At 48.5% G+C, this 20559-nt stretch overlaps 1 protein-coding gene across 1 annotated transcript; it reads right to left on the bottom strand.

The window, feature by feature from the left end:
- Positions 1-1229: 1229 nt before the first annotated feature.
- On the bottom strand, positions 1230-16508 carry LOC142819914 (protein maestro-like). Its single transcript, XM_075908791.1, has 9 exons — positions 16384-16508; positions 16064-16175; positions 11014-11160; positions 9836-10018; positions 8796-8951; positions 7629-7763; positions 5308-5410; positions 4270-4335; positions 1230-2175 (listed from the first exon to the last, which is right to left on the bottom strand). The coding sequence occupies exons 1-9, from the start codon at positions 16434-16436 to the stop codon at positions 2102-2104; spliced, it is 1029 nt and encodes a 342-aa protein (XP_075764906.1). The 5' UTR covers positions 16437-16508; the 3' UTR covers positions 1230-2101.
- Between the last annotated feature and the right edge of the window lie 4051 nt (positions 16509-20559).

Genomic DNA, 20559 nt, shown 5'->3' with positions numbered 1-20559 from the left:
CGCCTCCCTCTACCAATCAGGAGGGGGTTTTTCCCTGTAGGACCGCCCCGCGAACTCCTTTGACCAATTGGGGGGCAGTTTTGGGACCGGATGACCCGCCCAGCAGTGGGTTGTGTGACCCCTCTAAGAACTCGCCCTGCCTCCCTCTACCAATCAGGAGGGTTTTTTCTCTGTAGGACCGCCCCACGAATTGCTTTGACCAATCCGGAGAGTGCAGTTCCGGGACCCGTTGACCAGACCGGAGGCGGGTCGTGTGACCCCTCTAAGAGCTTCCCGTGACACCCTTTGCCAATCAGAGCATAGAACTTCCCCGTAAGTTCTAGCACCACACAAAAAAGGCCATCTTGTTCCAAGAGCGCGTGTTTCAGAGAGCGTGCAAACGCTGAGCGGAAACATGGCTTCTTTCACCAACTTTGTTTTGGTGCCGAGAAGAAAGCGCTACATCAGCGACAGTTCCGAGGAGGAAGGAGAAGTTGAAGGGAGCCCTTTGGCCCAGCCGCTGATGGATACACCAATATCTGACGCCGAAACCCAACCGCTCACGATGCAGCCAGACAAGCTAGATGGCCTGGAGGAAGAAGGTGCCCATGGCTCCCAGGAGTCGGACAAGACGCATGGAAAAGAAGCCAAATAGGTAAATGAAAGATCGAAGTTGGGGCATCATGGGGTTAGGAAACCGGGATTTTGAAAACTTTAAAAAAAAAATGACCAGAGCGTCTTACATTATTTCTTTCTGGCAATCTTTTGACAGCTTGATGATGCCTTTCTAGCTGACCGTCAGACCCGGGACAGCATTGCATCGGACGAGGAAGACGAACCGGGCCCACCTTGTTTTTGCTCAACACTGATACAAAGCATTGACGAGAACGCCAAGGATGAATCTGGTGTATCCAATAGCAGAGGGGGCAAAGGGCCCCTTTTCGCCTCTCCCTTGTCCTCGGAACTGTTGCTGATGTGGCGCTTTCTTCTCATGTGGTGGAAGGCCCTCGTCACCAAAACAAACTCCAAACTCCTGGTGGGGGTGGTGAAGGAGTCCATGTTTCCGCTCAGCGTTTGCACGCTCTCTGAAACACGCGCTCTTGGAACAAGATGGCCTCTTTAGTGTGGCGCTAGATCTTATGGGGAAGTGCTATGCTCTGATTGACAGAGGGTGTCACGGGAAGCTCTTAGAGGGGTCACACGACCAGCTTCCGGTCTGGTCAACGGGTCCCAGAACAGCACCCCCCGAATGGTGAAAGCGATTTGTGGGGTGGTCCTACAGGGAAAAAAACCCTCCTGATTGGTAGAGGGAGGCAGGGTGAGTTCTTAGAGGGGTCACACAACCCACTGCTGGGCGGGTCATCCGGTCCCGGAACTGCCCCCCGATTGGTCAAAGCAGTTCACGAGGCGGTCCTACAGGGAAAAAACCCCTCCTGATTGGTGGAGGGAGGTGGGGCGAGTTCTTAGAGGGGTCACATGACCCACTTCTGGGCGGGTCATCCGGTCCCGGAATTGCCCCTCCATTGGTCAAAGCGGTTCGCGGGGCGATCCTACGGGGAAAGCCCTTCCTGATTGGTAGAGGGAGGCGGGGCAAGTCCTTAGAGGGGTCACATGACACCCCTTACTTCCGGTCACCTGCCCCTCTTGACCCCGGATGTATTACCCCCAAGGGCGGGACTTCCGGTGACAGGGGACGGGCCTAATGGGGGTCACATGACATCCTTTTTAACTTCCGGTCACCTGTCCCTCTCGACCCGGATGTACTACCCTCCAGGGGCGGGACTGCCGGTGACAAGGGAGAAGGGACTTCCGGGGAGTCGGGGGGGTGGGGACTTCCGGATTCAGGGGGCGGGGCTAATGTTTGATTGATGGTAGGGCCCTTATACTACTCCCTTACCCCATGGAGAGCTAGCAGATATAGCGTTCAGTCACTGTAGCTGGCCGCATACCACCCATGTCTCGCTTCCCACCCAAGTATATGAGGTGCAAGCTGGAAACAGAAGCTGGCACAGACAGAGCACATTGTCCTCCAGCAATCCCCAGTGAAGCAATGGATGTGACAAGGTAGCAGGAGCTCTTTGTTCTATTTGTCTGTGCTTCATTCCCCGAGCACTCATCCAGGTCAGATGTCTCTTAGGACCTGAGTTGCCACCAGCTGGACAATGGGACTTGGGTCATTCTGTAGGACCTGGAGAGCTGGAATTACAGAGAATATGACTCACTTTTCATATAGTCACCTATGCCTGCAGTAGCTGGAGATTTAGTACCAGTGAGTACCAAGCTACAGAAGCTCTCTGTACAAACAAAGCTTTAGGTTCCTCCATTGGGATCCTTCCAAGCTCCAAACTGAGATGGAGGAGGGGGGAGAGGGGAGACCCTGACCCTACCAGAAACTCATCCAATTGGAAGGTGCTCCATTGACTCAATAGCTTCTGCTTTTAAGTTAGTTTACATCTCCTGACAGAAATAAATCTGATGGTGTGGAGTTTGGGGTAGCAAAAAGTGGCTCCCAGGGAGCCGATGGAGCCCAAAGAGTGGATGACACAGGTTGGGAAGAGGCATTGCCAGGATAGCCAGGAGATGCACTGACTTATATCACACTGGCTGCAGTTTCCTCCAGGTACGTCTACACCGCAAAGTTAATTCAAAATAACAGCTGTTATTTTGAATTAACTTTAATAGCATCTATACATGCAAACCGCTATTTCGAAATCAATTCGAAATAGCAGAGCGCTTAATTCAAATTTGGTAAACCTCATTCTACGAGGAGTAACACCAAATTTGAAATAGCTATTTCAAATTAAGTGCTGTGTAGACAATTAATTCAAAATAGGGGGCCTCCAGCCCTTCCCAGGGAGCCCTGGTGGCCACTCTGGGCACAACCAGGAAAACTTACTCTCCTCTCCCCCTGGCCCCAGAGCCATTAAAGGGATAGACCCTGGCCCGTGCCAGATCCAAGCCTACCAGCCAAGAGCCAGCAGTGGCCACCGGGGCCCCTGAGCCAGTAGCCACAAAACGTGAGCCAGCAAGGCACTGGCAGCCAACCCTCCACTGCTCCTCAGGAGCAGTCTGCCAGCACCCAGGAGCCTGACAGGGGCTGGAGAAGGCGGGTGCCTTCCTGGTCCAGGGTGGAGATCATGGACCTTATTCAGGTTTGGGAGGGATGCCCCAGCATCCATGATCTCCGCACTAGACAGAGGAACACGGCCGCCAATGGCAGGATAGCTGCCAGCCTGGCCACCAAAGGCCACATGCGAACCCAGGAGCAGGTTTGCAGACAATCAAGTTGGTGCGGTGAGACCCCCAACCTTGGGCCCTGATCTTCCCTTCTCCTTTCTTCCCTTTGCTTCTCCCTTCCAACTTCCTCCTCCCAGGTTTCACCCTCCCCTCTCCCACCCACTCTATTCCTCTCTCCCACCTCCTTTTCCCAGTCTCCCCAGAGGTTCACCCTGTTGTTCAATAAACCCAGTTTCTATTTTTGAACATACATGTCTTTTATTTGACATCAGGAAGGGAGGCTAGGGAGGAGTAAGTAGATGGACGTGAGGGAGGAATGGGGCACGAGCCCCCGGTGGGGAGGACCGGGGTGGCTCTGAGGGCTCCTCGGGGTGGACACTCTCCTGCAGGGCCTCCTGGATCCTGACAGCCCCCCGATGGACTCCCCGGACGGTAGCCTGCAGCAAGTGCAGCTGGGCTGATGGCAACAACCCTACGAGACGCACCGGTGTGCCCAGGGGCAGCTCTGGCTCCATGTGGCCGAGTGCTGTGGTGTCCCGAGTGCAGGCACTCAGGGCACTCCAAGACAGGACTGCTTTGCTGTCCCTCATCGGGGTAGACAAGCGAGCGGGGAACCCTGAGAACTGTCTGTTCGGGGTGGGGGTAGGGTCCCGTGAAGCACGGAGCTCAGTTAGCCTGAGGCAGCAGCCCCACACACTATGTCCTAACCTGATGCCCTGCCAGCACTGGTTCCGGCCAGCCTGAACTTCGGTTCAGGGTCCACTCAGTGTGGACGCGCTATTTCAAAATAACAAAATGCTATTTTGAAATAGGTTTTGTGTATAGATGCATAATTCGAATTAGCTTATTTCAAATTAACTATTTCGAATTAAGTTAACTTGAATTAACGCTGTAGTGTAGACGTACCTCTTTCAGAGCAGACTAAAGCTGAATCTGTCCTTTGATGTGTGGCTGATGCACTTCACACCTGTGGTATCAGTTACTGCTTGCTTGTCAGCTAAATTTCTTTATAACTCACTAATGAATGGGATTTCACCTGTATTTGTTACTTACAGGTCAACAGATGTTCCATGTCCAGCCATTTCATATTCTTGGTGTCCGTATGTTCCAGGATGATGCCTAAATAAGCAGTGTAAAATAAACATCAATAAAAAACCTTCTCTTGTTAAGTGCAAGGTGATAACATTGGCCCTTTGGCTTCTATTGTGGGTCTACGGTGAGTTGTAGGCAAGAAAATACTAGAAAAGTTTAGCGTCCACACTGAAGAGAATAAGAGAAAAAAATTAAGAATGTTTACATAAAACCTCATTTGCTTTAAACAATCTATGTTCCTCTTGCCACTGCTGTCAGTTAGTGGAGATATACTAGGATAGTGTATTAATCTAGTGGTGTGAACAAAGGGCTGGGGCCAGGAATAAGTGCGTACTAAGCAAGGATCTCACATGGATAAATTAATTAGGCCACAATGCTTGCCTGGCTTGCATGGGTGTGCTAAGGAAAGGATGGCACAGGGCCAAAGGGGAGGAATCTAGTGCTTCCTGGGCAAGGCAATCAGGAACCTGCAACAGCAGGCACTGTGTGGCGGTGGCCTGCCTACCTCCCAGTGATGAAGCACCAGTAAGGAACAGTGAACAACACTGAGCTTAGGTCTATAGTTTGAGTCCACACTAACTCTGACTACTAAAAATAGAGTGCAGGTCAGATGACAGAAGCAGTCTGAGGAGCTAGCCACCTTGAGAACAGACTTTTGGGTTTGGATGGGATCATCCTTGGAATAGTTAACCCCTCCTGCTACTCCTGCCACAGCTACTCTATTTTTAGCACACTAGTTTGATCGGAGAATAAACATACCCTACGTGACAGTGTGCCAGCCTCTGCTACTAAATGACTGCGCCATCTCAAAGCATTCAATTGCAAATTACAAATTCCTCCTAACACCACACTGGAGAAGTAGGAGAACATTAACATCTCCATTTATGCATGAGAAGTCACAGCACGGAGAGATTAATAGTAGCTCAGTGCTGCACACAGGGACTTTTTCTGTCTACCTCAAAGGGAATACCAAAAGGGACATGGCACACTTTCTCTCACCAGCTAACTTGGCTGCAGCTGCCCGGATCTCTTCCCAGCTGCTGCGGAAGTATCTGATGGTGGTTTTGTAAAAGTTCTCCAGTAGCTCAGCCTTCTCTTTGGCCTAGAGAAAATCAGGGACACATGAGCTCTCTCTGGCTAGAAATGCCCTTTGACTGCCAACACATGCCTTTACAAACCACAAGTAAACAGTCTGTGTTCCTCTTGCCACTGCTGTCAGTTATTGGACTCACTCAGACTTTTTTTTTTAATTTAAACAAGTAAATAGAAGAAAGGACAGGAGGCTGTGTAGAAGTGGGGAAAGTGGGAATCTAGGGCAGATTTACATTCCTCTCACCCTCAGTCCTGTATCCCACTCTAATAGGGTACGTCTACACTACAACGTTAATTCGAACTAACTTAGTTCGAATTACTTAATTCGAACTAAGCTAATTCAAACTAACGGATCTAGACTAAAAAACTAGTTCGAATTAGCATTTTACTAATTCGAACTAGCATGTCCACATTAAGTGGACCCTGAACCGGGCTTAAGGATGGCCGGAAGCAGTGCCGGCAGGGCATCAGAGGAGGACTTAGAGCGTGGAGATGCTGTCTCAGGCTAGCCGAGGGCTGTGCTTAAAGGGTCCCAACCCCCACCCCGGACAGACAGTTCTCAGGGGTGCCCCGCTTGCAAAGCAGTCTTGGCTTGGAGTGCCCGGAGTACCCACACTGGGCACATCACAGCACTTGGCCATCAGACCGGCTGCACTTGCCGCAGCCTGCCATCTGGGGAGATGGGGCAATTGGGGGGCTGCAGGAGAGCTTCCACCCCAAAAGCCCGCAGAGCCAGCCCAGTCCTCCCCATCGGGGGCGCGTACCCCATTCCTCCCTCAACTCCTTCCCCTTACCCTTCCCTAGCCCCTCTTCTTGATGTACAAAATAAAGGACAATTGTGTTCAAAAATGGAATCTGTCTTTATTGAACAAAACTGGGGGAGACTGGGAAAAGGGGGTAGGAGAGGGGAAGAGAGAGGGTGGCAGAGGGGAGGGCAACTAAAATGATCAGGGGTTGGGAACAGGTCTCATATGAAGAGAGGCTAAAGAGACTGGGACTGTTCAGCTTAGAAAAGAGGAGACGGAGGGGGGACAGGATAGAGGTCTCTAAAACCAGGAGTTGGGTGGAGAGGGTGCATACAGAAAAGTTCTTCATTAGTTCCCATAAAGAAGGACTAGAGGACACCAAAGGAAAGGAATGGGTAACAGGCTTCAAACTAGTAACAGAAAGTTGTTCTTCACAAAGCACAGAGTCAACCTGTGGAACTCCTTGCTGCAGGAGGCTGTGAAGGCTACAACTAGAACAGAGTTTAAAGGGAAGTGAGATCAAGCCATGGAGGTTGGGTCCATGGAGTGGTATTAGCCAGGGGGTAGGAGAGGTGTCCCTGCCCAAAGTTTGTGGAAGGCTGGAGAGGGATGGCACGAGACAAATGGCTTGGTCACTGTCTTCGGTCCATCCCCTCCAGGGTCCCTAGGGTTGGCCGCTGTCGGCAGACAGGCTACGGGATAGATGAACCTTTGGTCTGACCCAGGATGGCCATTGTATGCTCAGGGCTCAGGGTCGTGGGGTCTCAGTGGACCACCTTGATTTTCATGCACTCCTGCTCCTGGGTGGCCAGGCTGGCAGCTCTCCTGCCCTAGCCGGCCACCTTCCTGTGCCTAGTGTGGAGATCGTGGACGAGGTCCACGATGTCCGCACTAGCCCAGGAGGGAGCCCGCCTTTTGCGGTCCCGGGCAAGCTCCCAGGAACCGCCAGCCTGGTCCCGGGAAGAGGGGGAGGGCTGGGGGGCATCGGGTGTGTGGCTCGATCCGCACCAGGTGCAGGGTCTGCTGGCTGGGTGCTGGCAGGCTTGCACCTGGCACGGGCACCGTAGCCATCCCGTGCCCCTTTAAGGGGTCCGGGGCCGGGAGGGGGGCATAGAGTTTCCCTGGTGTTGGCCAGAGTGGCCACCAGGGAAACCTGGGGAGGGCTAGCCTCCCACTAGTTCGCATTAAGAGGCTACACAGCCCTTAATTCGAACTAGTAAATTTGAACTAGGCTTAATCCTCGTGGAATGAGGATTACCTAGTTCGAACTAAGCGCTCCGCTAGTTCGAATTAAATTCAAACTAACGGAGCGCTAGTGTAGCGCCTATGAAAGTTAGTTCGAACTAACGTCCGTTAGTTCAAGCTAACTTTGTAGCGTAGACATACCCATAGATACTTACATTGCCCATCACACATTCCCCCTGCTTCTACATCACAAGCCTATGCTGTCAATAATCTCATATAATTCTATAGGTCACTCACAAGGTGTCTGCAGATATCCATCTGGAGCTCCTCAGGGTTCAGCTCGGTTCTGCAACTAAGATGCTCATTAAGTATAGTTTGGAGCCTCTTCAGTCCCAAAAATGGGGCACAGAGATGAAATGTAGCTCTGCACTCCTGAAAAAGAGGGTTGCACCATTGAATTGTTCCATAACACGTATTGTGCTCATTCAAATGGAACTCATGTCCTTGACTGCTCATCTACCCCAAGAATAAAAGGGATTCCCCTGAAGTAATAGACAGAAAATATGCCAGCATGACTTTAATAGGGGGAAAGGGATTCTACTTCTGGAGTATTGCATCCAATTCTGGGCACCCCATTACTTAAAACATGTTGATACATTGGAGAAAGTCCAACGGAGGGCAACAAAAATGATTAGGAGGCTGGAACACATGATTTACAAGGAGAGGCTGAGGGATTTGGGATTATTTAGTCTTCAGAAGAGAAGAGTGAGGGGAGCTTTGATAGAAGGCTTTAACTACCTGAAGGGGGATTTCAAAGAGGATGGAGAGAGGCTGTTCTCAGTGGTACTAGATGACTGAATGAGGAGCAATGGTCTCAAGTTACAGTGGGGGAGGTCTAGGTTGGATATTCGGAAAAACTATTTTACTAGGAAGGTGGTGAAGCACTGGAATGGGTTACCTAGGGAGGCAACGGAACCTCTAAATCTAGAGTTTTCAAGTCCTAGCTTGACAAAGCCCTGGCTGGGATTGTTTAGTTGTGGCTGGTCCTGTTTTGGGCAGGAGGTTGGACTCAGTGACCTCCTGAGGTCTCCTCCAAACCTATGGTTCTATGATTTTATAATACTGAAAACTGGAGATAGCAGCAATGTTTTTTCAGAACAGATGTAGCTATGAAAGCTGCTTCACTAGGCATAGCTGTGATCTTTCCTCTGTTGTGGGGAGGCAGGAACGTGGGGTGCAGAGATAGGCAGGAATGAACTCTTGGGATCAGACCCATGACCTATCCTGAACTCCAGTGAGACAACCCTGGCTGCTAAGGACCAGCCTGTCTGGGATTGACTCAAAAGGAGGGCAATGAACTGAGGGAAGAATTTAGGTCTCCACTGCAGGAAGGAATAGCAGAGCTCCCCTGGCAACAGGAGGAAGATTCTTTTTGCTTAGTATTTAAGTCACTGTCATTCTTACCATTGAAACTTCAGGGCTTGGATCTTGCAGGTGCAGCAGAAGCGTGACCCAGCTCTGTCTAACCTGCTTGGCAAAATAGTCCTTCCATTTTCTCTTTGCAGAGCCGGCCAGGATACCAAACAGGACAAAGGCCAATGCACGAAGAGTGTTGTCCTTCTATAGCCAAGAAAGCCACACAGGTTGGTAACGAAGAGATAACCACATCATGTATCTAGCACAGCTGTCTCTTCTACATTAGAGTAGAGTGATTCCAACTACAGAAGTTTAGAAGAACTGGAATTAATCACGTTTGGGCCAAATGTGTTGATTCTTCAAAATACTTTGAAGACAGTTCAATTTTGACAAAATTCTTCCAGAAGCCAAGTAGGGGTACTTGGTCAGCTTCTTGGTGACCCATCTAGCAGGCTAACTGAGATCTTGGGCTTCCTGGCCCTCACCTTCAGAACAGCCTGTCTGGCAGGCTGACAAGGAGCCAGGAAATGTGCACCCTGGCACCTCTAATTCCCAGTGTTTCCAGGTTCCCTGTCTCCAGCATAGTCTGCCAGTAGACTGCCCTCAGGCAAGGCTCCCAGTAGAGCTGGGTTGAGAATAGTATTACTGTTTCACAAAGAGATTTGAAATTTGGGCTGGGGGGTATGTCCCCCAAATAGGAACAAAACCAAAATTTGAAATCTCAAACTTCTCTGCAAAATGGAATAATTTCAACCAGGTGACATAAAAATCGTATGGAGCAGGCCCAAAACAGTCTATTACACCCTGTATGCCCATTTTCCTTGTTATGCAGCTACCTAATCTAGTATTCATACTTCCTTTGCCATTCTCATTGGAAATAAAGATGAACAGAAGGGTGAGACTGAAGGAGCAGGGATGGCATCCTCATTTTCTTAATTCTCTGCTCCGCCATAAAACACATCTCTTCCCTAAGGCCTAAAATCACTTCATTCTGACATGAACAATGCCCAGTGAGGACACATCATGCATTGTAAATGGAGCCTCATCAATGTCAGCTGAACTGGGGTTGAAGGCTTCTGTTCACGTACATTATCGAAGTACTTCCGGATCTCTATGGTGAGGTCTCTGAAGGAAGAACCTATGTCCTTCCCTTTCAGCTCCTTCAGGACTTTGGCCAGTGCCTTCATGCATTCGACAATGATTTCAAAACTGAAAGTCTCTTCTAAAGTCCTGATCAGTGTCTCCAGAAGAAACTTCTTGTACTTTTTCACCTGTTCAGACATATGACATTAAAAAACACTTTCCACTAACCACATTTCTAATATGTTTTTTTAGCAATTATGAAGCAGTGGGAATTTCATCTGCCCCCTAGTGACCTATAGCTATATTTTACATCAGATACTAGCTACAATAAGCCAAACTCTGTGCCATATTACACCTATGTAATCCTATTAGATTTCTAATTACTTAGATTTGAAGGCCAAAAGGGACCATTGTGACCTCCTTCACAACACAGAACCTCCCCAAAATAATGTCTGTTTGACTAGAGTACCTCTTTTAGAAAAACAGCCCATCTTGTTTTTAAAGTTGCTACTGATAGAGAACTCACCACAACCCTTGGTAAATGGTTCCAATGATTAAAATTACCATTAAAATGTATGCCTTACTAGCAGTCTGAATTAGTTTAGCTTCATTCCTCCCCCCCCCCATTGAATCTAAAGGCACATTTTCTAGTCCTTTGAAAATTCTTGTGACTCTTCTCCAATTTATCAGCATCCTTCTTGAATTGCAGGCATGATCCTGACATAGTATTCTAGCAGTTCTCACACCAGTGCCATAAGCAGAGGTAAAATAACTTCTTTATTCTTATTCAGAATCCCTCTGTCTATGCCTCCGAGGATCACCTCAGCTCTTTTGGTCACAGCTTTGTACTGGGCGCTTACGTTCAGCTGATTATCTATCATGATTTGAGTTTTTTAGTGTCTCTGTTTCCTGGAATAGAATCTCTCTCATCTTGGAAGTATGGCCTACACTCTTCATTCCTAGGAGTATACATTTACATATGATCATATTAAGTACATATTGTTTCCTTATGCCCAGCTTACCAAGGGAACCAACCTGCTGTGTATTGACTGCAAAGAGGTTACAGGGGTATGAGAGAGCAGAAGTTGGCCTAGTGCATTGTGCATGGCCTCTGTAAATCCTGAGCAATTGTTTCCTTTAGTTTCTCTAGTTATGCTGCATTGTATTCAGTATTCTATCTTACCTTCTCAGGTGCCCCATAGACTACATTTCCCAGGCCTCTTACAGCCATTCGACGGACAATCCAGTTATTGTCCTCTAACCTTTCTTCTAAGATGTGTAAGACAGACTTAAGCAACCTCTTCTCCCTGAGTATGGGATCAGTCATTAGCTGAAAGAAAATCAACATGTCCATTAGCTCTAATATGTTCATTAAGATAGCGAATATAATTTGAGGAGACACGTAATACACTGTAATTTATTATTCTATACGAATGAGTACTGTGTTAAAAACATGGATTTTTCCTTTTAGGCACTATAATGGGTGATTGCTCATCCCTTGAGAGCCTCTCAGTGACTGCATTTGATACCACAGTCCTTTTCTCGCCCAGGTGCATCCTGCCAGTCGATCTTAGTGAGTCTTCCATGGCTCAGCCCTCTGGCCAAGTCCCAAAGTCCAAACAAATGCCTTTTAGGTCCTGTTGCCCTCACTAGGGTCTTCAGCCCCAACTCTGGACCCTTTATATTCTGTTCTTTGTTCAACCTCTCCATAAGCCCTGTCCCCTTGGGTGTGTCTAGACTACATGCCTCCTTCGACGGAGGCATGTAGATTAGCCAGATCGGAAGAGGGAAATGAAGCCGCGATTAAAATAATCGCGGCTTCATTTAAATTTAAATGGCTGCCCCGATCTGCCGATCAGCTGTTTGTCGGCAGATCGGGGGAGTCTGGACGCGATGCCCCGACAAAGAAGCCTTTCTTCATCGACACAGGTAAGCCTCGTGAAACCAGGCTTACCTGTGTCGATGAAGAAAGGCTTCTTTGTCGGGGCATCGCGTCCAGACTCCCCCGATCTGCCGACAAACAGCTGATCGGCAGATCGGGGCAGCCATTTAAATTTAAATGAAGCCGCGATTATTTTAATCGCAGCTTCATTTCCCTCTTCCGATGTGGCTAATCTACATGCCTCCGTCGAAGGAGGCATGTAGTCTAGACACACCCCTTCATCGGGTTTATGCCACTGGGGAACCTGGGCCTGCCCACTACTCTTGGTTCCAACCTAGAAATAGCAGCGAGTCATTGCTTCATTTCAGTTTATTGCTACTTTTTCCTTGGGTTCTTCCTATGGGGCCACTTTCAGTTTCTCCCTCAAATTATATGTTTAAGGCTCGTAAGGACTCTCTCTCTGCAAATTCAGCTTCAGAAAATGCTGCCTGAAATAAACCCCTGTGAATTGGTTTGGCCAGAGAATAGCATCCTTTCTTGGCCCTCCACTTCCTGAAAGAAACTGACCTAATAAAGCCCTGTAGCTCCATATATCTGAGCCAGCTGGGCTCTGATTGGCAGCTTTCATGAGGCCTCTCTAGGCAGACCTTGAAAACCCACGTTTGTGACTCCTTTCCTAGGTGGGGTGTAGAAAGATTTTGGGGCACAAACAGATTCCTAGAACCACCAGATGAGCCTCTAAAATAGCGACTTAGCGTAAATGTGAAATATGACACAGACATTATAGCAAGGCTGTGGAGAGGGAGGATGCTCCAGTAGTTAGCAGCCTAGGACTTAGGAGGTTCCAGTTCAATTTCCTGCACCCTCAAAGACTTCCTAGATGATGTTGGGCAAGTCACTTAGGCCTTCTGTGCATCAGTTTCCTCTTTGCAAAATGGGACTATTAGTGTTTCCCTGCCTCACAGGGGTATTGTAGGGATACATACTTTTAAAGAGTTTTGAGGCACTCAGATACTACATTATCATTTTGAAGTACTCAGATAATACAAGTTTCTAAAAGGATGTTTTAAGGAAGATGGAGAAAAATTGTTCTCCTTGGCCTCTAAGGATAGGATAAGAAGCAATGAGCTTAAATTACATCAAGGGAGGTTTAGGTTGGACAGCAGGAAAAACGTCCTGCCTGTCAGGGTGGTTAAACCCTGCAATAAATTGCCTCAGGAGGTTGTGGAATCTGCATCACTAGAAATATTTAAGAGCAGGTTAGACAAACACCTGTCAGGGATGATCTAGACTGTGCTTGGTCCTGCCGTGATGGCTGGGGATGGGACTCGAAGACCTCTCAAGATCCCTTCCAGTTCGAATGTTCTATGAATCTATTATTCTACATTAATGAGAATCTAAGATAGATGTTAATGTATTTGTATGTTGCTTATTTTATAGTATTAGGACACTAGATTCATTTAGAAGATTTGCTGAGCTAGACCAAAATCAGGAGCTGTTGGTTAGTATTAGCCCTAGGAATTGTCAGAAAAGGTCTAGTAACTCAAATTCTATGGCTACATCTACATTGGCATGATTTTGCGCAAAAGCAGCTGCCTGTCTACACTGGCGGGGAGTTCTTGCGCAAGAACACTGACATTCTAATGTCTAAAATCAGTGCTTCTTGCGCAAAAACTATGATGCTCCCGCTCAGGAAAAAGCCCTCCTGTGCAACTGTTCTTGCGCAAGAGGCCAGTGTAGACAGGCCACATTAATTTCTTGTGCAAGAAAGCCCAATGGCTTTCTTGCGCAAGAGAGCGTCTACACTGGCCCGGATGATTTTGCACAAAAGCGCCTCTTAGCGCAACAGCACATGCCAGTGTAGACGCTCTCTTGCGCAAATATTCTAACGCAAAAACTCTCGCGTTAAAAGTATGGGTATGTCTACACTACAAAGTTAATTCGAACTAACAGCCGTTAGTTCGAATTAACTTTAATAGCGGCTATACATACAAACTGCTAGTTCGAATTTAAATCGAACTAGCGGAGCGCTTAATTCGAACTAGGTAAACCTCATTCTACGAGGAGTAACGCCTCGTTCGAATTAAGTAGTTCAAATTAAGGGCTGTGTAGCCACTTAATTCGAACTAGTTGGAGGCTAACCCTAATCAGGTTGCCCTGATGGCCACTCTGGGCCAAACCAGGGAAACTTTTCTGCCCCTCTCCCAGCCCCAGAGCCCTTAAAGGGGCACGGTTTGGCTACAGTGCCTGTGCCAGTGGCAAGCCTGCCAGCACCCAGCCAGCAGACCCTGCACCTGGCATGGCATGAGCCAGCCACCCGCTGCCACCCAGCCCTCCGCCTCTTCCCAGGACCAGGTTGGCGGCTCCTAGGAGCCTGCCCAGGGCCACAAGAGGCAGGCGCCCGCGTGGTCTAGTGCGGAGATCGTGGACATTATCGAGGTTTGGGGGGGGAGGCCTCCAGCGTCCACGACCTCCACACTAGGCACAGGAATGCAGCCGTCTAGGGCAGGATAGCTGCCAGCCTGGACACCAAAGGCCACATCCAAATCCAGGAGCAGGTTTGCATGAAAATCAAGTTGTTCCAGTGAGACCCCCGACCCTGAGCCCTGCGCTTAGAACATAAGAACATAAGAATGGCCGTACTGAGTCAGACCAAAGGTCCATCTAGTCCAGTAGCCTGTCTGCCGACAGCGGCCAACACCAGGTACCCCAGAGGGGATGGACCGAAGACAATGACCAAGCGATTTGTCTCGTGCCATCCATCTTCAGCCTTCCACAAACAGAGGCCAGGGACACCATTCCTACCCCCTGGCTAATAGCACTCCACGGACCCAACCTCCATGAATTTATCTAACTTCTCTTTAAACTCTGTTATAGTTCTAGGCTTCACATCCTCCAGTGGCAAGGAGTTCCACAGGTTGACTATAAGAAGAACTTTGTGTGAAGAAGAACTTTCTTTTATTAGTTTTAAACCTGATGTCCATTCATTTCATTTGGTGTCCTCTAGTCCTTATATTATGGGAACTAATGAAGAACTTTTCTTTATGCACCCTCTCCACACCACTCATGATTTTATAGACCTCTATCATATCCCCCCTCAGTCTCCTCTTTTCTAAGCTGAAAAGTCCCAGTCTCTTTAGCCTCTCTTCATATGGGACCTGTTCCAAACCCCTAATCATTGTACTTGCCCTTTTCTGAACCCTTTCCAAGGCCATATCTTTTTTGAGGTGAGAAGACCACATCTGTACACAGTTCTGAAGATATGGCGTACCATAGGTTTATACTTCCCCTCCTCCTTCTTCCCCTGGCTTCCCCCTTCCAGCTCCCTCCTCCCAGGTTTCCACCTCCCCTCTCCCACCCTCTTTCTTCCCCTCTCCCACCTCCTTTTCCCAGTCCCCCAGAGGTTAACTCACCCCCCCCCCCACCCCCAGTTTTGTTAAATAAAGAGAGTTTCTATTTTTGAACACGTGTCCTTTATTTTTTACATCAGGAAGAGGGGGCTCGGGAAGGGTAAGTGGAAGGAGGTGAGGGAGGAATGGGGCACGAGCCCCCGATGGGGAGGACTGGGGTGGCTCTGCGGGCTCCTCGGGGTGGAAGCTTTCCTGTAGGGCCTCCTGGATCCTGACAGCCCCCTGATTGACCTCCCCCAGATGGCAGCCTGCGGCAAGTGCAGCTGGGCTGATGGTCGAGTGCTGTAATGTGCCGAGTGTGGGCATTCAGGGCACTCCAAGACAGGACTGCTTTGCTGTCCCCATCGAGTTAGACAAGCAAGCGGGGAATCCTGAGAACTGTCTGTCCGGGGTGGGGGTCGGGTCCTTTTAAGCACAGCCCTCGGCTAGCCTGAGGAAGCAGCTCCACACCTTAAGTCCTAACCTGATGCCCTGACGGCACTGGTTCTGGCCAGCCTTGACTTCGGTTCAGGGTCCACTCAATGTGGACATGCTATTTCGAATTAGCAAAATGCTAATTCGAATTAGTTTTTAGGTCTAGATGCACTCATTTGAATTAGCTTATTTCGAATTAACTAATTCGAATTAAGTTAAATTGAATTAGTGCTGTAGGTTAGACATACCTTATTTGCGCAAAATCTTGCCAATGTAGACGTAGCCTATCTATATCTTTCTCACTCTCTCTTAACCAGCAACTAGAATAGGCAGCTAGGCCAGGCTAGTATAGACCCCAAAAATAACAAAGAGAAAATGATTAAGAAAGGTGTAATGAAGTTCCTTGTGAGATTTCCTTACAAAGGACACATTCTACTATCTAAAATGAATTCCTATGAAGTGAACTGTACAACTCCTCAGAGAAAGGTAAACAACAGATAACAGCCTAATGGTGGAAGTGCTCATACCTGAGCAAAGAAAGCTGTGCTGGTGACTCGCTGATTTTCTGATGGGGAATTTACCCAGGGGAGGAGGCTCTGTATGATCTCCACTGTTATTAGTCCAGATCTTTGCAGAACACTGGAAGACAAAAGGAACCACTTATGGGGCAGACTGTGCACTTCAAAAGCTTAGCTGCTATGACCATACAACTCTAAAACCTACGCATGGAAGCTCTGTGTTTCTCACCCAGGACACCCCGCACAAAGCTATACCTGAAAGTTCCCTGTCAGTCACTCTATTTGTTGCCGATCCCTGAGGATGAAATGCTGTCTCCTAGATCTCTTACCTCACCAGCAAACACACCCCCTCGTGGTGAGTCTGCGGATTTTCAAGAAGCATCCAAGTTCTCTGCTTCCAGAGTGTTCTTATCAGCTTCTCATTCACAGCCTTGAGAAGCACAGCCTCTAATGCTTCAATAGAAAGCCTGGGGGAAAAGAGGCACAGAACTGTAGTAACCAATAGAAAGGCACAGCCTAAGCAGTCAGGAAACCCCAGTTACTTGTCAGGGCTGTTGTTCATTGACAGTTCATCCATTGACAGTGTCCTGGGGACCACTGTTTTTGGAAGGACTTAATTCCAGGAGGTATTTCAGTCTCATACATCTCATATTACTAGTGTTGCTATGGACAACATTTTGCAGTCACTTTCTCCTATCTGCAAGGCGTATGGGCACTAGCACAGTACAGTAATATGGAAAAAATTCACAATCAGACCCCAAAAGCTGGGACACAGAGAGATTAGTGATCACTAATGGATATTTTGGGGCCCTATCTCCAGCGAGATGTGACAGGGTGCTGAGAGCTTGTACTTGGGGTCAGCACTCTGGTAACTACTAGTACTAATTAGCTTCCCCAGAGAAAGCCTAATTGGATAGAAATGTACCTGATTGCCTGGCTAGAGTGGGGCTATAGAATCAACAAACCTATTATCCCATTAATAAGGAATCTGCCTAAAGGGACACACAGAGGAGTGTTTGAGGGAAACAGAGAGCAAAAGAGACAAATGCTAGGAGAGCCTTTCAAAGGGAGTTCTCTGAATGGAAACACTTTCCCTCCATCTGGAGGAGGGACTAGAAAGCTGAGATATAATGTAACGGTGCTATGCATGGACAGGCGGATTAAAACACTGCACATAGTCTACACATCGGTATGTACAGACAAGAAAGTCTCAACACGGGCAACGACTCCTCCGAAGTTTGGAGAGTTTTATGACAGGAAATGGAAACCAGCCACAGAAGGTAGCGTTCTGCAAAGTGGGGCCTGAAAATAACCCTGATGTAGTTTTGGCTACCCTTAAAAGAGCAGCAGGTGGACCTGCGAGACACAGAGCAATGTGTGCCCTTCAACTGACACCACACAGCAGTGCGGATGGGAGGAGCTGCTGGTGCAGGACACTGGTTCCCAGGCATGACAGGGCCATGCGCCTCTCTGTTGGTCACAATGGCTCTTGGGAGCAGAGTCCTGTGGATGTGCAGAACCCAATGTCTATCTGCAGATCTCCGTGTCCAGGGGTAGATGTTTGTATTCGCACAGGGCTCTAACCATTTTTTGCCTGTATTCTAACTCATTATCACTGACATCTCTGTTCTTTGATAATATACCAGTTCTTGTTTTCCCTATAAATACATCTAAGTGTTGTATGTTTTCCAGAGCTGAGTTCTAAAGTATAAGTGTAAGCAGGGGCTGAACTACTGCTTGCAATCAGCCAGCGAAAAGGAGAGACTACACCACATTTTGGGGGTGGGCATGCTCACTCAAATTGTTTAGCCCTGTAAGATAATTAACTGTTGATATGTAAATACAGGCCTGTCTGATAATTAACTGCTTCATGCTGGGATGGGGAAGGAATCTGGGGTGTGGTTATATAAATCCAATTCAGCCAGGGCTCATGGAGGACTGGTTGTCAGAATGGAATGTGATGTATTGTAACTAATTTGGCTGTTGTGGGGTCACAAACCATGCTACCCCTAAATGTAGGAACTGTAAAATATGACACCAGTGCTTGCAGGAGAGACACCATCATTGTAAGGGGTCTCAGATAAACAAGCCTCCCCCTTCCAGAGCTGAGTGAACTGAGTTGGGGACAAAGGGCTTGAGCCAGCCTGCTTCATGCCTGCCAGGTGTCAGCTGTAAGGCTGGTTCAACCTGTCTCTCTCCTCCCCCCCCCCCCCGCCTTCTAAGGGTAGACCTAAAGCAGACTCCATTAGGAGTCTTTTTGTTATTCCAGTGGAAGCTGGAATCTTTTTGCCAGCCTAGGTGGTAGCTAAAGAGTTGAAATCACTAAGAGCTGAAGTCACTGGTTTGGCCTGGAGCCAGACCCATTGCGGCCAGCAGAGGGGCTGGTGGGAGAGACCAGAGGGTGGCCAGCAGGGCAGCTGGAGAGGAGCAGTGGCAGGCAGCCAGCAGAGCGGCTGGTGGAGCAGCAGACCACAAGAGCAGCACGAAGGTGGCATGGCCTCAGGCTCAATGGGTGGAGTCATCAGGGTGATGTGTCTGGGACTGTACTGACAGAGCTGTAAGTGGGGCGTTTGAAGTGGGGTATGGAGAAAGTTTGGGTAGGTGAATGGGACCCTTACATTGTTGGACTAGTGAGCCTGAGGGGCAAAGGACATTGCTCAATCCATTTGAGCTGGGATGGTTACTCGTGGGTTGGTTATGAACTCTGGCTGTGGTATTTTCCCAAGCTAATGCCATGTGACCTCTCTCTCTCTCTCTTTCATTAAAAGTTTCTTTTCTACACTCAGACTCTGTGCTTGCAAGTGGGGAAGCATTGCCTCTCAGAGGCGTCCAGAGGTGTGTGAATTTCCCAAGCTACTGAGTGGGGGCTCAAGACTGTTGTGTGTGAGATGGATGAAAAGGGAGTGTGTTTGTGTGTGTGGGGGGGGGGGGTATTTATTGTGTGCTGAGCTTGTGTTTCTCTGTTTGGTTTAGTTTGGTGTTTGTTTGTTTGTTTGTTTGTTTGAAGGAGCTTCTAAAAGGTTTGAAATCTAGAAGCCTATGTTAATTGGCTGAGCCTCAGTCGGGGGAGGGGCTACCAGAGCTATATAAGCCTGTGAGTCCGCGAACAGGGAGCTTGGAGAGGGACTTTGGAGTGGGAGTTTAGAGGGCACTAGTGACTTCTGATCTTCTTTAAACCTAACTTTTATAATAATCTATATTCCAGAGATTTAATAAGCCCAGTTTTTACTTAAATTTATTCATAAAAAAATGGAGACAGAAGCCCAGCAGCAGAGTGGGGGCTATCCTGTTTATTACGTCGAGTGTAACATGTATGATTACCTGCCCTGTGGGCGAGTGGCGTATGTGTGCACCTGTTGCAAGGAGCTCCTGGCCCTCAGAGACCGAGTTCGGGCTTTGGAGGCCAGGGTGGCTGAACTGGAGGAGCTAACAGAGGTAGAGAGCTATGTTGATGAGACTTTCCAGGACACTGTAGTACTGTCCCACCTCCAGTCTGAGAGTCCCAGTGCTCTTAAGGAGGATGAAAGTCTCAAGGGAACAGAGAATTCAATGGGAGCAGAGGGAAACCATCCCGTAGTTGGGACCCTCCTTCCCGAGGATGTTGCGGTATCCTCTCGCACCAACGATACCTCTGAGGGGGAGGGAATGCCAGATGTTAGGAAGAGGCAGGTGTTAGTAGTGGGTGATTCGATCGTTAGAAACATAGATAGTTGGGTTTGTGATGACCAGGAGAACTGTATGGTCACTTGACTGCCTGGTGCAAAGGTTGCAGATCTCTCGAGGTATCTAGATAGACTTATGTCTAGTGCTGGGGAGGAGCCGGTGGTCGTGGTACATGTAGGTATCAATGACATAGGGAAGGGTAGGAGAGATGTCCTGGAGGCCAAATTTAGGTTGCTAGGAAAGAGACTGAAATCCAGGACCTCTATGGTGGCATTCTTGGAAATGCTTCCAGTTCCACGCGCAGGACCAGGTAGGCAGGCAAAGCTTCAGAGTCTCAATGCATGGATGAGACGATGGTGTAGGGAAGAGGGGTTTGGATTTATCAGGAACTGGGGACACTTTTGGGAGAGGGGGAGCCTATACAGGAAGGATGGGCTCCACCTAAACCAGGGTGGAACCAGACTACTGGCACTAAACATTAAAAGGCCGTAGAGCAGTTTTTAAACTAAGAGATGGGGGAACGCTGATTGGTGCGGAGATGCACGTACATCGCAGGGAGACTTCTCTTAGAGGAGAATCCGTTGATAGAGATTCTCTAAGCTGTAGTCAGAAAGAGAGGACAAAGAGACTGAGGCCTGAGGAGGCCTAGATAGTAGTGTTTGTGTTGCCAGAGCTTGGTGGTTTCAGGGAACTGACCTATAGCAAGCACAAACAAGACTTTCTCATATTAAAAGCAGGTGATGGTAAGGTGCCTCATAACCCTGAGAACTCCTGGGGAGTGTCACCCAAATGGACTGGGATTCTCTTTGTTTTGCTCCCTTTCTTCTAATTACCTGCAAGGG

Source organism: Pelodiscus sinensis, chromosome 25, assembly GCF_049634645.1.
Source record: "Pelodiscus sinensis isolate JC-2024 chromosome 25, ASM4963464v1, whole genome shotgun sequence".
Taxonomy (NCBI): Eukaryota; Metazoa; Chordata; order Testudines; family Trionychidae; genus Pelodiscus; species Pelodiscus sinensis.
This window is presented reverse-complemented; position numbering and strand designations above follow the sequence as displayed.